The following is a 27530-nucleotide window of genomic DNA, read 5'->3' as shown; positions in this document are numbered from 1 at the left end:
CTAATAGGATGCAAAAAACAGCTCTGTCTTAACTGCAGATAAAGGCAGCCACATTTACTTGAGGGCTAGCCACAACCAGCTAATGTTTTTAAATACAATTTGTCCCTACCCATGTTAGGTACCAAGTTAAATTGTACCACAATACCCCAAAATGTAGTGTAAACATGACCTCTCATATGGCAGTTCTGAGAGAGAAACTTCATGGGGTTTATCAATTATTTCTGAGGATCTGGAAAAACTCCTCTATTCACTCTTTATATCAAAGTTTGTGGATCTGAACTCAACTGTATTGATTTATCTCTCGTTAGACTGCAAAATCTTTATGACACCTACTCTGGAGGACTCAATTACAATACTTTTGAGATTTTGTTATTAATGTTAGCTGTGTTATCATCTCAATTGTACACATCAGAACACAAATATGTTTTGGTTCATTCTCCCAAAAGAGCTGAAGTTTTAGGTGTTCTGCTGATGATATTATGAGCAGTTTCAATTTTTATTTATAAAATATAACTACAAGGACTCACTGAAGTTTTCTAAAAGGGAAGCAAGTGCATACAAACTAGTTACTAGAACAGGACTTAAGAGTGACACTACCACCATTTAGCTTTCACCTACTGACGATGGCTAAGTAAATAGCAGCTGATATGCAGCAAATGTCTATCCCATTTTACCTTGCAATAACAAATTTAGGTGAATGACTTGGCACCTGACTTAGCTCAAGTTCTTTTCTTATTCTGCATCAGATTACTAGTTTCATTTCTAATTTGTTCTTTTTCCAATTAGATTTGTTCAAGCAAAACAGTCACATGCAGGGAGGTAGTTGGACTGCTAGAGAAAATGCTGAGCAACTTAGAAAAAAAGGTTCTGCCCAGTTTCAGAGCTAGTAAGTTGAAATCCCTATTACTATGCAGCCACCACCAACAGCAATCCTTTGGATACTCTCTTATAAACTGAGGTATTCTTTTGCCCAACCATGATTATCCCCAACTCTTTTTTTGCAAAGCAATAGAAACAAAACAATGTGTGGGGGGAAGTCAATAAAGACTTTTACCAAGTTCAAACTTTATCTTTCATAACAAGATCTACATGCCTTCACAACATTTCTTTTTAATACAGGAAGACAAAATTAAACTAGCAAGGACTTAAAAATATATTACCAATGCCAGAAATAACACCAAACAGATCTTTGTGAAGGCTGTTATCCAATGTGTTTCCTGATTTTTGTGGTGTTACTACAGGATTTGCAGTAGGCAAACTGAGTGATTCATCTTTTGTGCTCTGTTTAAGAAAGAAAAACACACCCAAGTGACTATCACCTGCATAGCCTGATATTTAGAATTTCTATATAATAAAAACTATATTAATATAAGCAGAGGCGAGATATCTGATGTTTTCATCAACCAGGGATGGCCTCAATTTTGTGCATCACAGAGAAGTGAAGTAAGACTGTAATATTTATTGGTTCATAAATTCTAACATACAAAAATATTTACTGCAACATTTCCTAGATAATTTTAGTAGCAAAATTATATATTTAAACTCACCTTATATTTGTTTAAATCATCCAGATATTCTTTCTAGTAGAAACACTGCATAAATATTTCTCTTTGTTGTGTGACCTGATAATGGAAACTTTGCAACATTGGACTCAAACAGATACGTTGGATCATTGAATCTAGTGCTCTGGCATCAAAGACATGCACTTTGCAAAATGCTGTTTGCAAAGTTATAGAGCTCCATCCTAAAACGGATTATTTTTCCCCATTACTTCTACTGAGCTGTCTTCCTCTGATGGTTTGAAACCTTACCCTAGCATATAGCCATAAATAAATAAACGTGGGCTAATTTACATGTATTTATTCTGTTGTTTAACTGAATTAGATAAAAGCTTTAAAAGGACTTCAATATGTGATCTATTTTGCCAAGTACCAACAACTACCATCTTTTTTTATTTCAATATCAAAAACTGCTGTTCCTCTGTTACTTACGTATGCACTTAATATTATGGAGGAGAATTCTCACTAACTTTCAGCATCTTAACTACAACTGTTAGCAGGGTCAGCGTCTACAATACAAAGTATAATCCCTGAATAAAAAGTAAAGTTATTAGAATTTTAAATAGCATCTACCTATTTAAAAAGTGTGCATTAACAAAGACTGCATTACAATTCAGATAAATAAGGCAGCCAATCAAGAACAACTTTCAGTCATTTCTATTTTTGATGGTTAGATTTTAATTTTAATGTTATTTCATAGAATCATAGAATCAATGAGTCGGAAGGGATCTAGACAGATCTTGTAGTCTGACACCCTGCCATGGGCAGGAAGGAGCACTGGGGGTGGCAGGGGTCACAAGACCCCAGCCAGGTGCCTATCCAGTCTCCTCTTGAAGATTTCCAGGGAAGGTGAGAGCACCACCTCTCTGGGAAGCCTATTCCAGGCTCTGGCCACCCTTAGAGTGAAGTAGTTCTTCCTAATATCTAACCTAAACCTATCCTCCCTCAGCTTGTGGCCATTGTTCCTGGTGACTCCAAGGGGGGCCCTGGTGAACAGACTTTCCCCAAGTCCCTGCTGCTGGCCCCTGATAAGGTTGTAGGCAGTCACAAGATCCCCTCTCAGTCTCCTCTTGTGGAGACTGAAGAGATTCAGGTCCCTCAGTCTCTCCTCATAGAGCTGGTCACGGAGGCCCTCAACCATACGAGTGGCCCTCCTCTGGACCCTCTCCAGGTTCTCCATGTCCCTCTTGAAGTGCGGCACCCAGAACTAAATTTCAACATTTCAGAAACAGATTTCTGAAAGCAAGTACATATACACTATACCAGTAGTTTTCAACCTGTGATCCGTGGACCCCTGGAGGTCTGCAGACTGTCTAGAGGGTCTGCAACAAATGACCATGATCAAAAGTATATGAATACCTACATTTACAATTCAAAGGGGTCCAACATGTCCATTTGATATTTCCAAAGAGGTATGTACCTTCATTCAAAATTTTTAAGGATTCACATAGAAAAAAGGTTCACAACCACTATACTACATCCATCTTGCACCTCTTAGACATCTACAATTTTTATGACTTTGATGAAAATTTTGCATGCCCACACTGGTTCATAAACAGCAAAATATTAAAATTTTAGATGTACACCAAGCCCACACTATCACCCCTAAGGCATCACACCAGTTCAGATAGTAACGGTATGTGCAGCTTGACTGGTCTAGAGAAACTGACACCAGATATTTAAAGAGGTAGTTATCCATGTCACTACCTTTAGAAATCTTATCCTAGACTCCTAATATACAGAAGATCCTAGGTATATTTCTGAATGTATTCTGATAAAAACAGAAGAGAATAATCAAAAAAGAATCAGGAGTGCACACTCACACTGCTGGAAGGATTAACAGGAAAAGGAGACACATCTTTGACATTGATTCGCTGAACATTTTCTACTAGCAGTCCAAACAATGGCAGATACAAAGTAGCTATTCTTGCTTGGTGGCTCTAAAAACAAATTCATAGTTCTCATTAGCAATCAGTATGACACCAATGTTTTTATTAAGCAATAGGAAAGATTTGCAAAATCAGGATTGAGGACATATCCATTACCTTAACAATGCACAATGACAATCTCTACTTTCCCCTTGGTGTGCCATTATTCAAAGGGATGGCCATTAAAATTTACAAAACAAGGAATTTCTTCCTTGTTAATTATATCTGTCACAGGAAAATCTACAGTATTCAAATGTGGTTTAAACTAATGGTTCTCCATAAGGGGTGCTACAATAAGGTTTCAGGGGATCTGGCCAGCCTGGCCCAGCACATGGAAGAGCTGCCATGGCTACCTGGGGTTGAAGTTTATCCCAAAGAAGGAACAGGCCCACCTCACCCAGCCCCATAGCCTCCATCCTGCAAGCAGGTGAGACTCCGTATTGCTGCTGCTCAGGTTACTGTGGCCCTGGGCCTCTCCATCACTAAGCCCTGCCCACTATACCTAGAGTTGTAATGGCAAGGCTGGGAAGTCGGGCAGTTGTTGCGGCACAGGTGGGCCATGGAGTTTATGCTGGGGGCAGGGCTCAGGAAGAAAAAGGTTGAGAACCTCTGGTTTAAACAAAATACAGGAAAGGTCAAACTAACATATGTGAACTTGAGTAGCCCATCAGGTCTGCAATCAAAATATCATGGCTTCTCCATAGTACAGTTGTCTCCAAATTAGCAAACAAACAAACAGGAAACTTCAGAATAATTCAGTGTTTACTGCTACAGCTAATTTTATTTAAATTAACTACTTGTCACTCAAATAGATAATGGGAAGATTGACCAAAAGTAATTGTAAGCTAATTGCTAATGTTCACTAAAATAAATGTGTTAAAAAAAAGTCATTTTTTGCTAAGAAATCCTAACTGAATGAATATTCATTCCAATTTAACTGCAATGCAGTAATCATAAAACAATTTAGCACAATGAAAAAGTGCATGCACTAACAAGCTGATACAAGTGCAGAAACCAATGTTTTAGCAACATTAGCTATACATATCCTCACATTAAAAACATTTATGGTCTTTTGCTACTATGTTTGCAAATTAATAGAAACAAAGTTCTATTCATAAAACCTTAAAATGTATATACCTAAACTTCTAACACTTCTTATTGATGACACAGCAGTAACTTACCTTGGAAGCATATCTATCATCAAAAGAATGCTTTATCATCAAGTTCTTGAGCACACTAATTGCAATCTGCCGGATGTCTCTGAACTCTTGTAATGCATTTCCCACCTCCCTCAGGAGTAGTCCTACTAAGAAATGATTCTTGCAAAACTCATCTGTTAACGAATAGTCAAGCTGAAGGTCTGAAAGTAGAGTACAAGTTATAGTTTAGGAGTGGTGCAATTAATATTAATTTGCAAAGTAACTTCCCTCCATTCCCCTTCGTTCAACTTCATTTATAAAGATAAATCAAACATACCTTGTGTGAAAACCCACCTTAACTTCAAAACCATGTATGTGCATTAGATTATTACTACATGCTATGTATTCATTCAGCATATAAAAGCCAAAGAGTTAATGAAACCTAAACACTACCATAGCTTTTAACAAAAAATTCCCAGAAACAGCAAAATGGAACAAGTATTTAAATGTAAATTATTTTTAATTCACTTGGGCCAGAATTTGAGTTCAATGCCTAAAGTCAGTCTTCTAAATGTGTATTTAGGCACCTTAATAAGAGGCCTCATATGCAGGGGACGTGCCCCCATTTTTTTCAATGGTAGTAGTAGGTGTCAATATCTTTGTATCATGAGGGCGCTTCTTGGGCATCAGAGGCCCATTTGCATATTTTTGAGCCGCTGTACCTGTCCAGAGCCACCTGCAAGAGTATGAGTTGCATATAGATATCGTACTTCACTTTTAGATATTTAAGTTCTTTAAAATCTAAATGCGCTGAACTGAGTACTTTGCACTACGAAAGGAATTATTTGCAGGACTAAGAATTTACTGCTTTTTTTCTAGCAAGTAAAAAACTTCATAAAACTTTGTAGTAGATATTAAAAATGTTTCATGGAGAAGCATTGTACACACAAAGAAAAGGACCCTACATTAATTAAATTTATTCTAAAATTTATCAGAAACATTATGAATGTAAATAATTGCTAACCAGATCTGAAAAATGATTAATTTTAAATAATCTGTTAAAAAAAATCCCCTCCCCCCAAAAACTTGCATTGTTTACCTGTATTATGTTAGTCTTACTTTGGACAATTTTCCATGACTATGCAATATAAGATTTTTTTAAAATAATTTTTAGATTACCTTTGCATATTAAATAAAAGAGTGCCACTATATATAAAGATTATACTGAAAAGTTTTTTTTTAAAAAGTAACTCACACTGCGATAGATGCACCATATTTTACTCTTAAAACATTAATATCTCTAATAGTAATTGGAATGAAAAACAAAACTAAACTATACCTTAATCAAATTTATATTCACAAATATACAAATGCACATAAGAAACAAAACACCAAATAAAACCCAACAATTTTAATGTGCATGTTTCAACAGAGTAATAAAAGCTTAAATCCATCTACTTTAAGATACTGTATGTAGTCCTTCCTTCCTTCTTGTGTCCTTGCTGGGACAAAGTGTTTTAGCAGCATTCACAGATTTGTTGGAATCTGACAGGGCACCACCATGAGAACTTCTGCTATGACCTTGAAGTGAAGTTGTGAGAGAGTCCAGAGAAGAGCCACGCGCATGATCAGAGGTCAGGAAAACAGACCTTACAACAACAGGCTGAGAGCTATGGGGCTCTTTAGCCTGGAAAAGCGCAGGCTCAGGAGTGATCTGATGGCTACCTATAAGTTTATCAGGGGTGACCACCAGTTTCTGGTGAACACCAGAGCTCCCCAAGGGATGACAAGGTTGAACGGTCATAAACTACTGCGAGACCATTTCAGGCTGGACATAAGGAAGAATTTCTTTACTGTCTGAGCCCCCAAGGTCTGGAACAGCCTGCCATCGGAGGTGGTTCAAGCACCTACATTGAACACCTTCAAGAGCAAATTGGATGCTTATCTTGCTGGGATCCTATGACCTCAGCTGACGTCCTGCCCTTTGGGCAGGGAACTGGACTCTATGATCTTATGAGGTCCCTTCCAGCCCTAATGTCTATGAAATCTATGAAAGTCTACCTCTGAGCTGGGCATCTTAGAGCCTGCACCATCCTAATCATAGTTCTAATCATTATGTTTTTTGCTACCAGGGGTTATAATTTTTCTAAATGTATCCACAATATTAGAGGGACACCTTTATTAATGCACACCTTTCCTCCTTCTGGAATCCGGGCAAGAGCTAGGTTTTTAAAGCCACAGTATACAAACTGAAAAGCTTTAATCAAAGAAACTCATTTAAAGTTCATTCAATTCAACCAGTTTTACTAGGATACCCCTTTAAGAATAATCACAAAAAACTAACATGTTAACATCCCTGGTTCTGCAACTGGATATGCATATCAGTGTATGTTCATGCAGAGCCCACTGACTTCAACAGGGATCCAATCATAGGTATTTAGAGAAAATATCAGGGTTTAAAACTAGAATGAAGTATAATCACAGCACATGTATAACTAGAATTTATAATGAGAACAATTTATAACTGGATCTCTCAAGTGTATTTTAACAACCCTCACAGCAGTGGCACATTGGCTGTTATTGTCCTTTTGATTTACCTGTGGCAGATCAGGGGGTTAAATATCTTGCCTGTGTTGTGGTTGACTGTATTTTTACTACAGATAAGGCAATGGATTTGTACAAGATAATTTGGATAGGGATGATCCTGCCTTTGTGGGGTTTGGACTAGATGATCTCCAGAGGTCCCTTCTAACCCTCCTTTTCTATGATTCTATGGTATTGCAAGCAGCAAAGAATTTGCAAAGCAAGCATCTGAAGGTTATATATTCATGCGCTTTCACTCTCTGAAAACAAGGCCTGCTGTTTTTTCAGTTATCATTGTATTTATTTTAAAGCTTCTTGGTGACAAAGTTTGCCAAAAAATTCAAGAGAATATACTAGCACCTCCATGCCCAAAATGGGATAATTGCAGAGTACTTATTTTAACACAAAGTGAGAAATGGAATAAAAAAGGAAAACAAAGAGCAAGCATCACACCCCACACCTACCTACAGGAGTGTCATAGGACTCCACAGTTCGTGAAAGAAAAGCTAAGTCATAAAAAGGAAACAAAGTAGAACAAACAAGAACAATAAGCTACTTTAAGTAATATATAGCTCGTTATTGAGTCATTGTTATTCAGCAAAGCAGGAAACATTACCGGGGTGAGAATAAAATATATATATATCAATGCTGAATTTTGCCAGAGATTTTTTTCATGGGTGCTGTGTTATATTACCTAGACATTGTCAGTGTAGAACGTATCTATAACACTACTCCTTTGGAACGTAATAGGTAAAAAAAATTACTATACAAGACTTCAATATGACATTTTAAAAAATGTAAAAATGGCCTAATTACACATTTAAATAACTTGTTCTTATAAACAGACTGATTTTTAAAATATAAAAAGTGTGGATTTACCTTGGTATCTCTGAATCCTGCCTTTTCCAAAGGGCATAGGTAGATTCAACGGGATGTAGTGTTCATGATTACATACCACCCGGAGAAATTCAAATTTGAATTCAAAAAGGGTCTGAAAAAATATTTCAAATGCAAATTATACATTTTAATAATTTACTAAATATTTGGTAACGTAAAAACATTTCTTGACACTAACTGATAATTTCTCTTAAATCTATTACCTATCTATTATCTAAAGATTGCAAGTGTCATTCCATGCAGACCCAGTACTGTGCTGAACAGCTCCATGTCAGCAAAAGGTAGAACTAGTTCTTTATTCAGTCTTTGATTACAAAAGTTTGTCAAGTCAGCATACAGTGGCATTCATAGAATTAAGAGTTGCCTGGAAACCTGGAAGAAATCCTGTACACTTGCTATCTACAACCAAAGCATATGAATCACAACGTGTAGGGACATCGCCAATACTAAAGGTGAGGCCGCAGCTGGAGTACTGCGTCCAGTTTTGGGCTCCACAATTCAAAAAGGATGTGGAGAAGCTTGAGAGAGTCCAGAGGAGAGCCACGCGCATGATCAGAGGTCAGGAAAACAGATCTTACGATGACAGGCTGAGCGCCACGGGACTCTTTAGCCTGGAAAAGCGCAGGCTCAGGGGTGATCTGATGGCCACCTATAAGTTTATCAGGGGTGACCACCAGGATCTGGGGGAACATCTGTTCACCAGAGCGCCCCAAGGGATGACAAGGTCGAACGGTCACAAACTCCTGCAAGACCGTTTCAGGCTGGACATAAGGAAGAATTTCTTTACTGTCCGAGCCCCCAAGGTCTGGAACAGTCTGCCATTGGAGGTGGTTCAAGCACCTACATTGAACACCTTCAAGAGTAAATTGGATGCTTATCTTGCTGGGATCCTATGACCCCAGCTGACTTCCTGCCCTTTGGGCAGGGGGCTGGACTCGATGATCTCCCGAGGTCCCTTCCAGCCCTAATGTCTATGAAGTCTATGAAAGGACTCTAATTAAACTGTTGTCAGTGTTCTGCCTGCAACTTTCATGACTGTCTAAAATATTCATTAATGCTGTTCCATCCATTTAATGGCTAGGGATGTTAACGAATGGTACAGTCCCCACAATACTACTTGGAAGGTTACTTTGCCACTCCTACTGGTCTAAGATGCAGAAGTAAGAAAAGAAGGCTAGAGACAAAAAGTGGCATAGTCCTACCAAAGAAACGGGAGATTTAGCTTAACAATATTAGGTTAGATATCAGGAGGCGCTACCTCACGGTCAGGGCAGCTAGGGTCTGGAACCAACTTCCAAGAGAAGTGGTGCAGGCTTCTACCCTGGGGGTGTTTAAGAGGAGGTTAGATGCACATCTTGCTGGGGTTGTTTGACTCCAGTATTCTTTCCTGCCATGACTAGATGATCTGCTCAGGTCCCTTCCAACCCTAGAAACTATGAAACTATGAAATATGTCTGAATGTAAGTGGAAGGAATTCTGAGATCCCCACACAGAAATTTACTGCATACATGAAAACAAGAAACCCCTATGAACAAAGGTCTTGAATGTGTCAGTACCTTTGGCTCTCCTGGAGCAAAGCAGCTGATGTAGTTATTAATTTGCTTAAATACAAAACCCCTATCCATGAAGGTGAAACATCTCTGAAAAACAAAAGGATAAATTACTATAAGCAGCAAATGCAAAACTTTATGTAAAGTCAGTCACCAACTTTTACAAGATTATCTTCCAAGCACATTTGCTGCTCATAATTTATTTTGAACATAATGCTAATAAACCAACCAGTCTACATTACATAATACAAATTTGCTTTATTTTACAAGAAAAAAAAGACATTGAATATTTAAAGAGAAAACTTAACCATGGAACAGTACCTTAAATCTTCTAAAAATATTTTTTCCACAGAAAAACATTTAGATATTATTATATGTAGGAATCAATTTTGACAGTAATGAATAATAAGCTCTGTGGAACACACAGTGATAGTTAAGATCTATTACTCAATACATTAAAAAAAAAATCATACATGCTTAAATCCTTGCAACATTAGAAGAATAACTGGGTAACAAAATACAAAGAAATCTGAGATGTAATAAAAGAAGGAAGTACACATAGAAATAAAGCTCGATTTTTAAATATATATTCTATGCACCCTTTGCATATTAAAAATGTCTTTTTTTCAAATTGCATTTCGTACTTAAATTACTCTTCTGCACGTCTCAATATGCCCAGTCAGAAGTATGTGTAAAATAATTTCCATATATGCTTTTCATTATAAGCTTCTGAAGCATACAGTTTCTTAAAATCTATAAGAAATAAAATCTATGAAGATGAACTTATGAGCTTAGATCCTATGTTTGTGTGTACCTACCTTTATAAAGACTGCAAGGCTATGGTTTGCATTTTTGGAAGCCTCTGGGTTGTCTCTGTACTTCTGAGTGATGTGTGGCATTAACATATTAACAACTGTTTCTACTGCATGGTGAAAAGAAGCAGGAAATCTCTGGTTTCGTAACAACTGGAAGCAGAATTTAAATTACATATTTGAAATTTCAGAGTTCAAAGCATATGATTTGCTGAAAACTAAGGTTGTCTTAATTCATCCTCCTTTTTCTCCCCTACATTCATCCCCTTTTCTCTTCCCTACATTCATCCCCCTTTCTCTACCCCCCACCCAGCCTGTCTCTCACCCACTGATTCCTCAATTTACATCTTCACTGACTCCCTGTCTTGCATGCATACCAGCCCAGCCTCTGGCTTCTTTGCTCTTCCTGGATGGAATGAATAATACACACCAACTGCAGAGGCTTCCTCAGCCTGACAGAGTTTTAATACCCTGAAAGCTTGCTAAGAAAATTTTTTTCCAACTATTTAGGTTGGTCTAATAAAAGATAACAGATTCATCCAAAGAACCTTGTCTGCCTATGTCCTTAGACCAACACAGCTACACCCTACACCCCTGTAAAGTTGTCTTAAAGCACTTTAAAAAAGGTAAGGAAAGGAAAACATTAACATTTCAAAAGTTTTAGCTTCTAATAAAAAAACAAAGTTTAACAAATGCAGATGCTCATTATAAATCTTTGAGTTCAGAAAAAGGCCAATATTTGGTTGAGAAAATTTCGGAATGAAAGATTTCAACCAGTTCTAATTATTATTATTTAAAATCCATATTTGAATGAAATTTTCACATTAAAAGCACTTTTACATATGCTTTGTGGGTGGGGGTGGATGGCATTTAAATTAAGAGTGGCTTTGAGAGCCACTCTAATTAAAGTGCCGCCAGGTCTCCTGTATCAGCATCCCCACACTTAACAATGGTGGCGGGGATGTTTGAACTAAAACTCATTTGATACTGTTCAAGCACCCCGCCATCATTTTTAAGCTTGGGGATGCTAATACACAAAAGACACAGGACGCTGCTAGAGTGCAGCAATTGCCACGCTCCAGCAGACTCGTTAATTGCTCCAGCCTCCTCCTCCTTGATTAACTGAGTCTGTTATGACATGTTGGAATTCCAGTGCATCAAAGCAGCCTCCGCACTTGTGTACAGACACCCAAAGATAGCAACTATGTGCAGACCTGGATGACTTTTTGGGGCGAGGGGCTGCTTTAATGAACTCAACTCCGAGAACAGGCTGCTTTCAATGTGGCCTGTGTCACTGCCAGAGGCAGAGCCAAAGTCAATGCCAGAGTTGCACAAGGTGGGTGAAGCCCCCACCACTGACATGCCATAGAAGCCCCACCATTCTGCGAGTCAAATAAAATGGCTTCATGGGCCAGGTTTGCCAACACCTCTATGCCCATTTAAGACTGAAACTTGAAAGTACTAGCTCGCTTAGTAGAAACCTAGTGACATACCATATTTAGTCAAATAGAAGATGACCCCTGATTAGAAACCAACCTCCCAATAATTAGATTTTATATATGGAAAATGTATACATTTATTATAATTTTCCAAGTAGAGAATCTAATTATTGGAGGCTTGCCTTGCATTTAGTCATAGAGAAGTAGGGCTGGAAGGCACCCCCAGAGGTTATCTAATCCAACCCCACTGTCTGAGGCAGGATCATCCCTATCCAAACCACAATCTAAAAACTCTAAGTAAGACTATCCACAATCCTGACAAAACATGGACCTAAATACCCTTACGTGCCCCAGGTAAAGCAGGGAAAAATTCCTTCCTGACCCCAAATATGGCAATCGGTCTGACCCTGAGCAGAGGGGAAAAACCCTTTCACCAGGAACCTCTGGCCTTGGTCCTAACAGGAACATTGACACTCCCCAGTCAAAGACCCCAGCCTTAGCTGTAGCCAACACCCAATGCCTCTGAGGAAGGCTTAAAAACACTCTGATACATGGAGCAGAATGGGTGGGAGACAACTAGCAAAGCCCAGAAGCATGGGAAATACCCATAGTAGAACATAGGCATAGTGGCTGTTCAGCCTCTTCTTGAACACCTCTGGTGATGGAGGGTACATAACTTCCCTAGGCGGTCTATTCCATTGCCTCACTATTCTAACAGTGAAGAAGTTTTCTGGATATCCAATCTAAACTTACTCTGCTGTAATTTCAAGCCACTGGTCTGTGTTCCCCACTCTGCAGCAAAAGAGAAAAAGGTGTTTTTCCTCTTCTCTATGGCAGCCCTTCAAGTATTTGAAGACTGCTATCATGTCCCCTCTTAAGTGCTTTTTCTACAAGCTTAACCTGCCTGCTCTTTTAGCCTGTCCTCATATGACTTGCCTTTCAAGCCCTTGATAATCTTTGTTGCCCACCTCTGGACCCTCTAACTTCTCCATGTCTTTTTTAAAATGTGGAGCCCAGAACTGCATACATTACTCCAGATAAGGTCTAACAAGTGCTGAGTAGAGAGGCACTATCACCCCCTGTGTCTTGCACCTAATGTTTCTGTTGATGAAGCCCAAAACTACATTGGCCTTTTATGTGGTTGCATCACACTGCAAATTCATTTTGAATTTGTGGTCTACTTTTGTTATCTCCTTCCTCAACTTGGCCCCCTTCTACTGTGATATCAGGGCCTAGGGAACAGAGCTGGAGTTGCAGAAGTCAGAGAAAGGTGAAACTGGGGGAAGTCTACAATCTCTTGCTTAGGGCAAGGATGGTAATCTGTTGCTGGATTCTTGGCTCTGATGCTCTTTCCTTTTCTCTGACACTGAGGCTGCAAATAGATGTCACGCTTTTATGCCACCAGAAAAAAAAAATTATGGCCACACAAAGTGAAAGCAAACAGACATCCATGCCCTTCATCAAACCACAAATGCCCAAACTGGTAGCTAGCAACAAAAGGTAGTATAAATTTGTACTGCTGTTTTGTAGTGAACGCCTGTTTGTTTTAAAGAGAGCTGACATGGGTAGCCAAGAGCTGTCTGCCCCGAGCAGTGCTCTTGAGGCTTCAGAAGCCCAACCCTGTCCACCCCATGTATTCCCCTGCAGGAAGGTCCCAGGATGCACAGGATCAGTGCCCTGAAGCCCTGGGAGTGGCTGTTCAAGTTTCTGTGTTTGCAGAGGTGAGTCCTGAATTGGAATCTCTGGGTGCACCTCTGTAAGTGGGGAAGCCTGGGGTTTCCCTATTTGCAGAGATGTGCCCAAAGTATTGTCCCACAGGCAACCTCAGAAATGGCAGGGGCCAGACCCTATAAGACAACAGGTGATGTCCATTTTGCCTGATGAAACAGATGAGCTGCACAGGGACATGCTGCGGTACAGCTAATACACTTCATTCAATGACGTCCGCTTACAGCATGAGGCTGTAAAGAGCAGGTACAAAGAGAAGAGAGCACTCTGAAGGAGATGTTTTAGTTCACTAGTGCTTCAGTGGGATAAAATTGATCTCTCTCAAGAGTTCTCAGTGTTGGAAGGTAAGGACAATGAACTTTTCCAGGACAAATAACTTCAGCCATGTCTTCATGCTTTTGAAAGCCTTAGAGAACAGTACTGTTACATGCCATTTGCTCTTGCTAATACGATATTTAAAAAAAAAAAAAAAATTGACAGAACTCCAAAATAAATGGTTCATATAATTCAGGAAACCTGGAGTCTGTCATGATGGGGCAGCCCCCGTAGAGCAGGGGAGGGCAAAATATGGCCCGTGGACCGCATCTGGCCTGTGGCATGCACCAAATAATTGTACCTTGCCCAGCCCTTCTGCCCGCAAGGTGGGAGTGGGGTGCCCACAGATGTACCCCTCCCTGCCCAACATACCCTATTGTGGGTCACTCCCACCCTCGTGAGCAGAAGGGCCCAGTCTGGCCAGCATGCAGCTTCTGGATGGGACTGCTGCTGCCACTGCTGCAGCCACCGGGGGACCTGTTTGGCTTCTCCTGCATCCCGCTCATTCCAGGCAGCAGGTAGGTAGGGGGTTGGGGGGTAAGGGCAGAAGTTGCAGCTGGACAGGGGTAGGAAGCATGGGGCTGGCTGCAGCGTGGAGCCTGCACCCAGGAGAGCTGCAGCAGCATGGAGCTCAGCTGGGCAGGGTGGGTGAGGGACTGTGGGGACCCCTCTATGCTCCCCCCATGGCGCACAGCCCCGCTAGCAGCAGCAGCGGCGGCAGCAGGTGGGGGTGCTCATACCTAGCACAGCTGTTGGAGTTCAGTGGCACATGGCTCCAGCCAGTGCTGCACATCGCAGTGAGGAGCGCAGCCCTTGCAAGTCCTGGGACTCTATGGGGAAGTAGGGGCCAGGGTTCTTCTGGTGGAGTCCCAGGATCTGCACAACAGGGGGTAGCAGAAGTAGCTGGCTCCAGTGTGTGGGGTGGAGCCAGTTTTGTCTTGTGCATGAGTGCACAGGACAGAATTCCCATGATAGAGGTGGCCTAGCGGGGGCTGCACTCCTCACTACAACATGCAGTGCTAGCCAGAGTTGCATGCCACCAGGTGCCAGCACCTGTATTAGGCACAAGCATTCCTGCCTGCTGCTGCCACTCCCACCTGCAGGGCTGCACACCTGGAGGGGGGGGGGAGGTGGTGCGTGTGTTCTCAGTCCCCCACCCTCCCTCACACCCCTCAAATGCCACACCCCCTGCCCCCACAAAACCCCCACATATACAGCCCCCAACACACCCTTTTACCCCGCATACACAGACACCCCCCCTCAAGACCTCCCCCTGCACACCCCACCATACATACACTCCACACAATATACAAGACTAAGACTTTATTTTTTAGTTATTATACAATCACTTCCATATACACTACGCAAACATGAATCATGACAAAAATATTTTTTGTAATAAAATTAAAATGTTTTAGTAGCTGTTTGACTTTTAGTGTACAATTTGTTTTTTTCTGGTTCTAAGAAGGCAACACCCCGCTCCTGAAATAAGTATTTCTGGGGGGAAAAGGGAGGGACTTCCAGTGGCAAAGGTCCGGGGTTAGGACACGGGACTTCCAGTCCCAAGAGGGCAACCAGGGGGCAGGGCAACTGGTGGGGCTACCCATGCGGCCCTTGAAAAATCACCAAACCTTGTTATGTGGCCCTCCAGCTGAAATAACTGCCACCCCTGCCTCAAAGGATGGATATATATATAGATATATAGATATATAGATATATACACACACACATACATACAGATTTAACAACTTCAGTGCTACCAAAAGGATACTGATTCAACATGCTACATGCAAATGTTGCATGTATGCAATTCTGCAGTGATACAAATGTAGCAAAACCACTCTAGCTTTAAGTCTGAATGAAGCAGGGTTAAAATACACCACCCCTATTACAGCTTTCTGGGGGCTGAGAGCAGCAACTAAACCACTGTGGATTTTGTTATTCAAAAAGAAATCTATCTTATTCCAATGGAGAGCATGTGCACCCAAAACTGGAATATTTTTGGACAATCACCTGAACTGGCAATTCATCACAAAACTATAATTACCAACTTTTTCCTAAAAGTATAATCATGTTGCATTGGATTTCTTCTTATGATACATTTAGCCATGTTTCTTAAAATCAGGCTCTCTGTCAAAATGAACAAGATGCATCAGTCATGATGCACTAACATACCACGTTGTTTAGTATGAGGCATTTAACCAAGTGATTTCACACAACCTGTCACACATAACTAGTGATGTTTGGGGGGATATACAGATTCAGTGACGACACTCAGGCCCATAGTGGATGAAAAGTATCAGAAGGTAAAATATAAAATAAGAGTTTAATTGGTTTTCACAGACCCACATTTAAAACAAAAAAAAAACCTTACATGTTTATATTCCAGAGTACCTATTTTGTGAAAAGTCTGCTCTCAATTTAAAATATAATCACTATTGTGAGGGAAAGTTATAATTAAATTAAGGAAATGGGTTTGTGAGATTGCATGTTAGTGGTTACTTAAAAAAAACTTTAAAGCCAGCATACTATTTTTAGCTTGTGAGTAAGTGTAATGCTGTAGGTTGCTAAAACCAAGGAAAGCCCTATGAACTTTGCTTTAAAGTAAGACAGCCAGCACTTATGATGTGCGTTTTGCCCAGTGAAATAGATCAACTGTCCTGGGACACAACCCAGCATAGCTGATCTGCTTCATTTGGCACCATCTATTTACTGGATAAGCTCACTATAATTTGGTTTAGTTTACATTATATTTTTAGAGTGACTTGCTTTTTAATTCATTCCAGAACTCTGTATTAGAAACTTAACAGTTTTAAGTAAGAATCAAAACAGCTTGTGAGCAAATTTTTTAAAAAAGTGCATGCTATTATGACAAACACAATGTAAAATGGTGCAACCTATATTTTCATAGAAATAATAACAAACACTACTTTGTAGAGGGATGTGGTGCTCAACCTTTTGTCTGGAAGGCCAGATGGGCACTGCCTGCCCCAATACTTTCACAAGCCAGATCCAGTGGGATCCCATCTGGCCACACATGGCCCGAGTCCAACCTGGCTGGGCTGAAGGAAGGGGACTGGCCCAGCCCTGAACCAGCTGTGCAGGGGGAAGGGAAGGGGCCTGGCTCCATGAAGGAGGGAGGGTGGCCCAACCCCAATCTGGCCAGGTAGAGGGAAGGAGGTTCAATCCAGCCCCATGGAGGGGAAGAGGGCACAGCCCAGCCCCAGTATCGGGGAGAGGTGGAAGAGTGTGAAGCCCAGGCCCGCTGGAGGAAGGAGGCACGGCTCAGCCTGGCTCCAACCTGGCTGTGTGAATGAAGGGGGTATGGTCTGGTTCTGACCTGGCTGTGCTGGGGGGAGGGTAATTGCCCAGCTCTGCCCCACCCCACAGGCCTTGGGATTTTGATAGATTGCCTCTTTGCTTTTCTAGATTGTCTCTACTTTAGAGTGATGCCCACAACTAGATATAGCTGAAGTCTTGCTAGCTTAGGACAGAGTAAAATCATTACCTCAAGTATGTCCTTGTACTACATTTCTGCATGAATTTTGCCTTTTTTCCTCAACGTAGTTGTTAATTTATTCAGTTTGGAATCCATAATCATCTCCAGATTCTTTTCTCCAGTGCAGCGACTTAGCCAGTTATTCCCCAATCTGGATTTTAGCATATGATTTCTCCTACCTACATGTAGCTCTTTGCATGTGCATTTATTGAATATCTTTAATCATAGATCTGTGTCAAGATTGCACTTGTAACAAGTGCTGGGACCCAGGTGTGATAACCCAGAGTTAAATTGTTTTAAAGTTGCTTAAATCGTTTGACATAACCTGGGGACAGCCTGCAGTTGAAAGGTTTGTCTCAAACATTGTGAGCAAGCACATTGCCACAGGTGCTGACTCAGTGGTGACAAGTGCTGGGGAAAGTGGAAAGCAATGCAGATCAGTGCACTGTAACAGCCTCCTGAAGCTGCAGCTTGAGTAAAGTTGGTTATTTGCTGATCTGAGCATGTGCAAAACAAAGGTCACATTGCGGTCAACTCAGCTACCACCAGAAACCCCCAGTGAGCCCACTGACTCAAATGGAGAAGCTTCTAGAACTCTAGATTGCGTAAGTCCGAGTGATTGACAGCCAGAGGCGGAGCCCTCCTGAGGGAAGGAGATAAAAGGCAGACAGGGAAAACGCGCGCTCATTGATCCATCACCCACGGATCAAGAAAGAAGCACCAGCAACAGAAATACGCGCTGACAACACAGGATCCAGGGGTGGTGATATCTCTCTCTCTCTCTTTTTCTCTTTCTCTTCTTTTCTCTTTTTCTCTCTCAAGTTCTCCTTTCTTCTCTTTGCCTCATGTGAATGTTTCCAGGAATAAATCTTGACCAAGGGTTTTATTGTTGTTATTAAGTTAACCAAAATAAAGCAGTAAGTTGTTTATTCTAAGAGTGTTGTCTAACCACGCCGCACAGAGGATTGCAAAAGTACCTCTCCCTTCACCCACTGAGTGGGACGGGACGCAAGGGCCAGCTGGGATGTAGAGCAAGAGCCACATGGCTGTCACTGGGCTTCAGCTCTAGGGTACCCTCCCCCTCTTTCTTCAACTGCCATGCCTTTGTTGGAATTATTGGCATGTGAAAAGGGAGGCTGCCTCAAGGTCCTAGAACAAACCCTACCTTTTCCGACTGCCAGAAGTTCCCCCTCAGATCCTGCACAAGGTTGGCCTCCTGACCCATCCATTTCTCCAGGGCACCTGTTACCTTGTACAGTATTTGTGGCCTCTGAGACCTCCCCTCTAGCCATGCCCATGCCTTGCAAATGTTGCTGTACAATCAATCACTCTCCCTTGCTGGGGCTTTGGCCTTCATGGCTCTGCACCCCTTTCCTCTCACTGGGTCCTCTAGCCCAGGCCCACTATACTAGCCCAGTCTCTGCCCTGCTCAGGCCCTGGACCCTCCTGGCCTCGTCTCTGCTCTGTTCAGGCACTGCTAGGAACACCTCCACACCGATAGTCACCACTTAGTCCACTTGTTTAAACTATAACAAAGGAATAAACCCTCTGGCTATAATACAAACTCTATGCTAGGTCTGAACCTAAACATCAGCTCCCTGGCTGTACCACAAAACTCCTTCCTACTCCGAGTCATATTCCCCCTGCAAGTCAGCAGCATCCTATTTGCATTTCCTCAAGATGCCCCAGATGTCAGCCAGGAACTCCTCTGCAGTCCTCCTGCTCAGGAACATTTTCCACTACAGCCTGCAGGGCCAGACTGCCCACCCTGGTTCAGGCCCTGGGTCTATATTCTCACTAAGCCCTGCCTTCTTCTCAGGTGACTTCCCTATCCATTTACAAGAATTCTCATTTTGGGCTTGATGAGCAGTTTCTCTTTCCTCCTGCAGCTAACTTTTGGTCAGCTGTCTGGGCTTCATCTGCTGCAATTTCTCACTTAGAGTAACAGGAGCCCTAAGCTCCCTGTTACATGGTTTCATTCTGATCATATTCTCCAAAGCAGTGATTCTCAATCTTTTTTGTACCAGGACCTATTTGTAAACATTGATGGCCAGTCTACCTCAATAAATAGTTCACATAGAAAAAAGCCCCTAGCTCTATTTGTGGCCATCACTCATGACCATCTGCCCCTCATCACCAGGCCCTGCCCCCATCCCAGCTTGGGGGATGGGGGACCCCAAGCAGCCTCTGGCAGGCTGGAACTCTGCTAGCCTGCAAGGGACACAGTTTCTTAGATTTTTATCCTTTAAGAGAAAATCCATTTTTAAAGTCTGTTGATCCATTTTTCTGTGACCCTTTCATATATTCTTGCAACCTTACTTTTGGGTGGCGACCCATGGGTTGAGAAACCCATTTCAAAGCACTGCATCTCTTCTTAGCTTCATGCAACCTGAAAATGATATAATCCTAGCCTCTACTCTAGCATTCAACTTTGTTAATAAAATATTGAACAGACCCAGGACAGACTCCTGCGGGACCTAACCCAAAATATCCTATCATTTTAACTGAGAGTCACTGTTAACTTCCCTCGGTACAGTTTTGCGACTAGCTGTCCACCTACATTGTGTTGTTTTCATCTAGATCCTGGGTCATCGACCTTTTAGGAACAGCAGGTCACTTTAAGAGAGCTGGGTCTGAAGGTGGGGAGTTGTTTCTGATCTGGCAACCATCACTCCTCCTTTCTCTGCTGCTGCTAACATCCCCACTGCCAACCTGGCTTCATAGGCCAGATCCAGGCTGTGGGCCATGAACTGCCAACCCCTGATCTGAATCCTATTTCTCTAGTCTGCTTATGAAAACATACAATGGGACACTGCCAAAAACGTAATTAGAAATTAGAATGGTTTGACACAATTTGTTCTTGATGAATCCATGTTGCTAGCTTATCATTACTTCCTTATTTTCAGAGTGCCTATACATTTTTTGTCAGTATTTTTTTCTGACACGAGCATTAGGCCAACAGAACATTTTATCCCCCTTTCCCCATTTTTTCCTCCCCTGACAGAATTGTTTACACTGGTATATACCAACCCAAAGTTTTCACAAAGTAAAGAAAGACAGCATTTTCTACAGGTCTCACTGGCAGTCTGATACTAAAACACTAGTATTTGTCTATGGCTTCCAAAATAAATAACTGGCACAGTGAGTTAAAATGACAATATTTTTTAAACCAAAGAGATGGTAAGGAGGCAAAGCAACCCCCCAAAAACCCAATCCTGATCATAGTTCTTTCCTTTGAGTGATTTAATAGAATAACTAGGTTGCTGTTCACATGTTTCTATGCAGTATCTGCCAATAAACAATGTGAACCCTGACTGTTGCCTCTGGGCTCTACCACATTATAAATATGCAATAACAACTTTAATAAGAAATGGCAGCATGTAAAGGTTAGCTTAGGGGAGTAGACACTGATTAAGAATGATATATGTACTAAATGATCAATCTGACTCTGTATAGTAGTTTTCTGTCTGAGATGCTATATCAAAGGGTGTTCTCTACCTCTTACCTTTTTCTTCCTGTTACTTGGCTTTTTTCTTCAATTCTAATATTATAAAAGCTTAAGGTCTGTCCATCTGTCTGTAATGCTTTATTTGAAAAAGCATTCTGACAGAAGGCAGCCTGCCGCTATGATGGTGGGGACACAGGGGCCTTGCCTCCCTGCCCTGCTCCCTGAAGGCAGCAGCAACAAAGTGGACGGGGGGTGGTCAGGCCAGCAGGCCCAACGTGAGGGGGAGCAGTTCCAGACCCTGAGCAGCAGAAGAGAGGGGGAGTGGGTCCAGATGAAGGGGGGACAGGAGGCCTGGGGCTCCATCCCTGCCTGTCATTCTTGATGGGTAATTGGCTAGTTTCCTTATAACAAACCAGTAACCAAAAGGTTAACCATCATGTCACATACTCTTAATTATTTTCCAGTTTATTTTCCAGTTGTTAACTTTCTTATACTCAGTAAGCATGCAATAATAATAATGGTGAAAGGAAAAAATTATGGTATAAAACTCTTTCAATAGTCTTACACAGGACTGTCCAATTTTTGAGTGCCTGAGGGCCCGATACAGCTCCCCACCAGGCCACATGCCATGCTACATGCCACGCACATCCCCCACTGGGATCCATGCCACACAGGCTGCAACCTGTTGCACTGCTCAGCAGGCACCCTGCTGCTGTGCTATTCTGCACTGGGACCTCCACCTGGGCCCAGCAGGCCCAGGGGAAGGCAGAAAGTGGAAGCTGGAGACAGGAAGGGGAGCTCAGAAACCTTGACAGCAGCAGCAACCAAAACAATGGGGGAGCAGTGCCCAAACCATGAGCCTGGAAGCCAGTAGTTAATGCCTCATAGGCCATTCATCCTGTCATTTGGACAGCCCTAGTCCAACATACCTTAATAAAAAAAAGTCAACATACCTTAACTTTAGAGTTTTCTATCAAATGCTGGGCCATTGATTTTATCAGAACTTCGAAGAAAAACCAAGAATACTGCAAAGTAAATAAATTATGACTTTACATAAAACTGTCAAGATGGTCTAAAATTTCCAAAACTAAGTTAATCATTTTATAGTAAAAAACTTGAACATAATTAAGTTTGCATGTCTATTAGTAAAACAGATGACAATGTTTCATATTATTAATTCTGAGGATTGTGCATAAAGGACAAAATTAGAGTTTCAACACATACCTTAAGGAGCTTGTTGCTTGTAAGAAAGTCAGCAGATGGTTTTAAAATTGTTGTCATGGATTTGGTCAGTTCTTCATGTACTGTCTTGTATTCAGAAGCAAAGTAAGGCTCAGCTTTATACGCATACTTGGAGGAAAAAGGAAAACATATATTATAGTGCATTCAAACAGATGCAACTGAGAATATTTTTAATGAAAGTATTTAAAAAAAAATAAAAACAGAAGAGACAAAGAGTTTTATTTTATTTTACCTTGACATATGACCTCAGGTAGCTATCCAACCCTTCTTCGTGGCACTGGGCAACAATATGGATAATAACCCTAAACAGAAGTTATTCTTCAATTACACATTTGTACACTTCAGCAAATAAATACTCCATAAAGAAATCTCAATTGGGCACAAATCATCTATTATTTAAACTGACAGGGCCATTTAAAATTTACCTGGTCACATTGACTGCAACTTCCTCTTGACTAGTTCTGGTGAGAACTCGAAACAATTGGTTTAGAATGGTAGGGAGGAAAGCTATCACCACATGACCTTCCATAGCATGAAGACTCTAAGAGAAGGAAAGAGATATAATATAGCTTCACTGAAGTGAATGCATTTACACTTCAGACATTCTCTACAATATACTTCAATAGCCATGTTTTGAGAGAGCCATGTTGTATTATACAAAGTTCATAAGCTAAAGGAAAGACCACTGAGGTCTATGTGGTAATAATTTTTAAATGTTTAAAAAATATATATATTTAAAAAATGTACTTTGAGAGGATCAAAATGATACCATTTTGTCAAGAAATTTAGGCCTAAAAATTTAGATTTTATTACAATTTTAGATTTCCTTTGAAGTACTCACATTCTCATTTGTGGTTACGTTGGGGTGTTCATATAGACATGACGATCCAGGAAATATAATAAAGTGTCCTGGTATTATGTACACCTTTTACTGGACAAACTGTATAGCTGGGAATGAAGTTTACTTTTCAAGTAATTAGCAATTTGTTGCAGACTGACATGACTACCATCAATTTGTCCCCACCACGTCCCAGTTTTATTAACTGCTTATAAATTTTAAACCACTGATATGCTGAGATCACTGCCTAGCATGATCAACAGTCTCTCAAAGTTACCAGTCTGTACCCATGTATTGTTTCATGTCTTATATTTAGATTGCGCTCCAGGGAAGAGATCCCATTTTGGAATTATGTTTGCATACTGCCTACTGCAAAGAGGGCCCTATTCATGACTGGGGCTCATAAGTGGTATAGCAATATGGTAATATAAATGGATAATTAAATCTATTATTTGCTACCATTTTGTACCTTAAGATACTTTACAAGATCAGTTCCTAGTCCCTGAGCTCCAGACTCGGTTTTCTGACAGTACTGAAAAAAATTGTGTAAGTGCTGGTCCTAACAAAAACAAAAAGAGAACCACAAAGTTAAAACAATAACTAGTATTTATACTAATAACCAAAATGAAACACACCACCACCTCAATTTTAAAAAATATTGTCTTATGTTTAGGCTTCCCAGTTGCATTTCAAAGTGCAAGACAGATACATGTTTAACACTCAAAGAGGAGGAGAGAATGGAGGGGGTGGGGAAATCAGTGCATACTTAGAAAGTAAAGCAATTTACTCTTCTGAGAAAGATATTTCATTTCTTTCATTAGCTTGAAATACATCCAATATTTCTGATTAATCATTACATAAAATTGCATTTTATATTCCCTTAGAAGTAAAAATGAAGAAAATATATTACTTATAACTACAATTCCCTGAATTAAGGCAAGACAGCACCTGAGATCCTCCTTCACTTGTTACATGTATCATACAATTACCAAGTTAATTGTGTAATTCATTTAGATCAGCTACACATGCAAATTATCATACTATTAAGACGTCATAACCAGCTATAAAAGTTACTAGAAAATGTGGAAATAACTGCTGGAAAATGTGTAAAAACTTTATAGCTGGTTGCTATCCAGCACTATTTTGCACATATTGCAGGGTTTGCCCCAACCACAGAGGTGCATCATGTACAGCCAAAGCTAGGAGTCCTGGAGTAGAGGACACACCCCCGGCAGTGTCCCATGGGTGCTGGGAGGGAGAATCCTGCAGCTGATGGGACTGTCCCTCCTACAGCACCCTGCAGGTGCAGGACTATTGGTCCTGATAGCTGTGGGGCACTGCCACAGCTGCAAGTCCCATCACCTGTGGGACTCGCAACTGCAGGAGTTTTGTTACTTACACATGGTGCAAGAGGAGGCCAGGATGGTAATACCAGGCTCCCCCTTTACTAGCAATAAGACGTGATACCATCTGATGCTGTATCCCACAATCACACCTCCTGCCATGCACATGTGGCATGGCAGGAGATGAGACTGTGTGGATTGTGCATCAGATCCTATCACACCTTTACTTGAATGTCTACAGGGGCCCTTAGAGACTAAATGGTTAGGCTCTTCATCTCTAAACCAGGGATTTCCAAACATTTTAGACTCAAAAACCCCTGCAAAACTTTTAAGAATTTAGTGGCACCCCTTTTAAAAAAGCTAATATATTATGAATAATCATTATGTTTCTATTATTAATATGATATTAACAGATTAAATATATTATATTATATTCACCTCTTCAGGTTGCTGTAGTAGAGTGCTTCCCTAGCTCTGCCTGGTTCAACAGACATTTGTTCCAGTGCAGCAGTGGACACTATACACATGGCACCAAGTCACTGATGGGGGAGTCAGGGATCACTGGGCTAAGTTCTTTCCCTTGTTTCCCCACTGAATTCCAGCCATGGGGCCATAATGGACAATCTGGGGACACCCCACCAGCAGGGACAAAGTGCCAGGCTGCACCATATATGCAGGTGGGGAGTGCTACGGGGATGAACAAAAGGACCTACATAGGCAGGCCAAGGATGTGCTATGGCATAGTCAGTGCCTCCACCATGGTGTAGTTTTAACTCAAGGCAGTGGCAACCTCAAGACAGAGCCTCTGCCACCAGGCAGAACTGCACCATGCACCTTGATTTTCAGGAGGCACACTGGAGCCAAACTGGGAAGAGGTGCTGCAGAAGCAGCGTGCTTGCCTGTCTAATGGAATGCAACACAGTGCATGGTGCAGTTTCACCCCACAGCAGTAGTACTGGCAGCACTGGGAACTGTGGTACCTCTGGCAGGGTCTCACAGCCAGTTGAGAATAAAAGTTCTAGACTGAGGTATGTATTCAATAATAATAAGAGATTCAGTCTCCAGAGACTAAGGTGCCACCCTGCCCCGTCTTCTACCTAATTAACCAGTTAGTCTCTAAATGATCTTAGATGATCTTCAGATCAAGTACTTGTGAAGGCACCTACATCTAAAATAAGAAATTAAACATTTTAAACTTACCTGTGTATACACAGTAGAAACTAGATGAGTGCAAATTTTTAACAGTGGTTTACCTCCATCTACCCATTTAATTTCAGGACCGGAATGCTGTATGCACACAGGAGGGAACATAGAATATTCTATCAGTATACTAGCCCAAAACAGGACAGTCCTTTGTTTATGTACCATATATACATATACTGCAATCCCTTCTCTGTCACTAACCAATTGTTAACTTCAGGATACACACACTTTTTTATTCCATGTAAGCACAGAACAGCAATAACTGAACAACTTGCATATGCATTAGCTGTTCAACAAACAGTAAGCAATGCCTTGATTCAGTCCGTTTCAGATTTTACAACTCCGACGGAATGTTTCAAGTTCTACTGGAATAATTCCTGAAGTACTGTACTTCTCTGAACAATACAGAGAAGATTAGCATGGTCCCTGTGCACGGGTGACGAGCAGATTACTTTCTCTAACGTCAGTCTGCTACACAAATCCATATACAGCTCTCAAAGCTGCGATCATACTTAAAAATTGGAGTCTTTTTTTTTCAAGTTGCACATTAAAGGAAACAAAAACAAAAAGTGACAATTTTATCCTTGTATTTTGAAATAGATAGAGAACCATTCAATAAATCATGAGGAAAAGAGCACATTTGGCAATACAAAACAATTTCCTACGCAAGCAGTAGGGGTCAGAGGTGATGGGCACATGAACAAGTTACTATGAGGTAAATTGGTCCTGCCCAACTTCTCAGCACCTGCATACAGCACCAGAGACCTCATGCTCTGGGCTACTCTGGACCACATCCTCTGGGGGCCATTACCCACCCCCCAGACACTCTGCACAGCCCATCTCCTCCTCCAAGCCACATGTATTGCCAAGCTCCCCTGCAGCCATAGGTGCAACACCCCCACCACATCCCTGCCCTGCATATTATATGAGGATCCCACTTGCAGCACAGTCAGACTTTCTATTGAGCTGCCCAGCCCCAGAAATAGAGACAAGAACCAGAAGCTGGAGGAGGGAGAGAGAGGCTAGACACCATGGCTGCTGCCACAAGAACAATGGCTAGAGTAGTGGCCAGGAAAGAGCCTGGGGCTGCAAACTGACTACTAACAAGCCATATGCAGTCCACTGGCCAGAAGCTGGACAGCCATGAGTTAAACCAAGGCATGGATTTACCTTTTGTCAGTTACCGTGTAGTAACCATTTGCATGCCCTCTTATTCCAGGATATGTGAGAGCTAACCACAATAACTTAGTCCCCACAACAAAGTGAACAAACCTCCTTCTTTGACGAATAAAATACCATGGATTAGCTTTAATTTATCATGTGCTAAAAGCACGCCGAGTCAATAACTGTGGAGTAATTGATGCATCAAGGAGTAAATTCCCACTCTGTATACCTTATGATAACTTGTTAGCATGCATGTATACCAAGAACACTACCTTGTATAGTTTTTATTTGTAAACCATGACTATTTTTCTATTTACACAGATAATGTCAATTAGCCACCATAACCAAAACCACATACAATTTTTTTTTAAAGTTTCTCACACACATGAGACAGGGATAACAAAAGCAATCAACTGAAATAAAAATCTATATAAAGGAAGATTGGCTCAAGTCTCTGTACAGCAAAATGACAGAAAGCATATGAGCAAAATTCTCTTTGGAGTCCCTTTTACCTGCAAGTCAATTACATATCTTCCACAATACATTCTATGACAGTTAATCTACATCTGGGGGGAAAATATTTTTTTTGCCTGGAAAATGGTAATTTTAAATGAAGGTAAGATAATTTGGTTCCCATACTCTTTTCTGTGAAGCAAAAATATATTATTCTATATACTGTACCTTGCCAATCCCAACATCCTGATAACTAAGATAGCCTGAAGGAAGGTTTGCTGATACAGGAATATGCTGCTCATTTGTCACTACTCTCCCATCTTTTAGGAGTGGAAGCCAAGAATAGCCAACTGCAAAAATCAAAGTGAAATAACAGTTTACATATATTAT

At 41.1% G+C, this 27530-nt stretch overlaps 1 protein-coding gene across 9 annotated transcripts in view; it reads right to left on the bottom strand.

Moving 5' to 3' along the window:
* DOCK9 (dedicator of cytokinesis 9) overlaps nt 1–27530 on the bottom strand; it is a 271504-nt gene that overhangs the window by 81793 nt on the left and 162181 nt on the right. For all 9 annotated transcript variants that reach the window (XM_090023020.1, XM_090023039.1, XM_090023048.1 and 6 more), the window contains exons 21-33: nt 27369–27490; nt 25521–25607; nt 23447–23536; nt 22565–22680; nt 22372–22441; nt 22122–22247; nt 21851–21922; nt 10475–10621; nt 9663–9746; nt 8089–8200; nt 4669–4847; nt 3383–3499; nt 1161–1281 (exon numbers count right to left, since the gene is read on the bottom strand). In XM_090023020.1, coding sequence (XP_089879146.1) covers nt 1161–1281; nt 3383–3499; nt 4669–4847; nt 8089–8200; nt 9663–9746; nt 10475–10621; nt 21851–21922; nt 22122–22247; nt 22372–22441; nt 22565–22680; nt 23447–23536; nt 25521–25607; nt 27369–27490 — 1443 coding nt within the window. The remainder of the gene's footprint in view (nt 1–1160; nt 1282–3382; nt 3500–4668; nt 4848–8088; nt 8201–9662; nt 9747–10474; nt 10622–21850; nt 21923–22121; nt 22248–22371; nt 22442–22564; nt 22681–23446; nt 23537–25520; nt 25608–27368; nt 27491–27530) is intronic.

The sequence above is a fragment of the Crocodylus siamensis genome, chromosome 1, assembly GCF_052110815.1.
Source record: "Crocodylus siamensis isolate JL-2025a chromosome 1, ASM5211081v1, whole genome shotgun sequence".
NCBI lineage: Eukaryota > Metazoa > Chordata > Crocodylia > Crocodylidae > Crocodylus > Crocodylus siamensis.
This window is presented reverse-complemented; position numbering and strand designations above follow the sequence as displayed.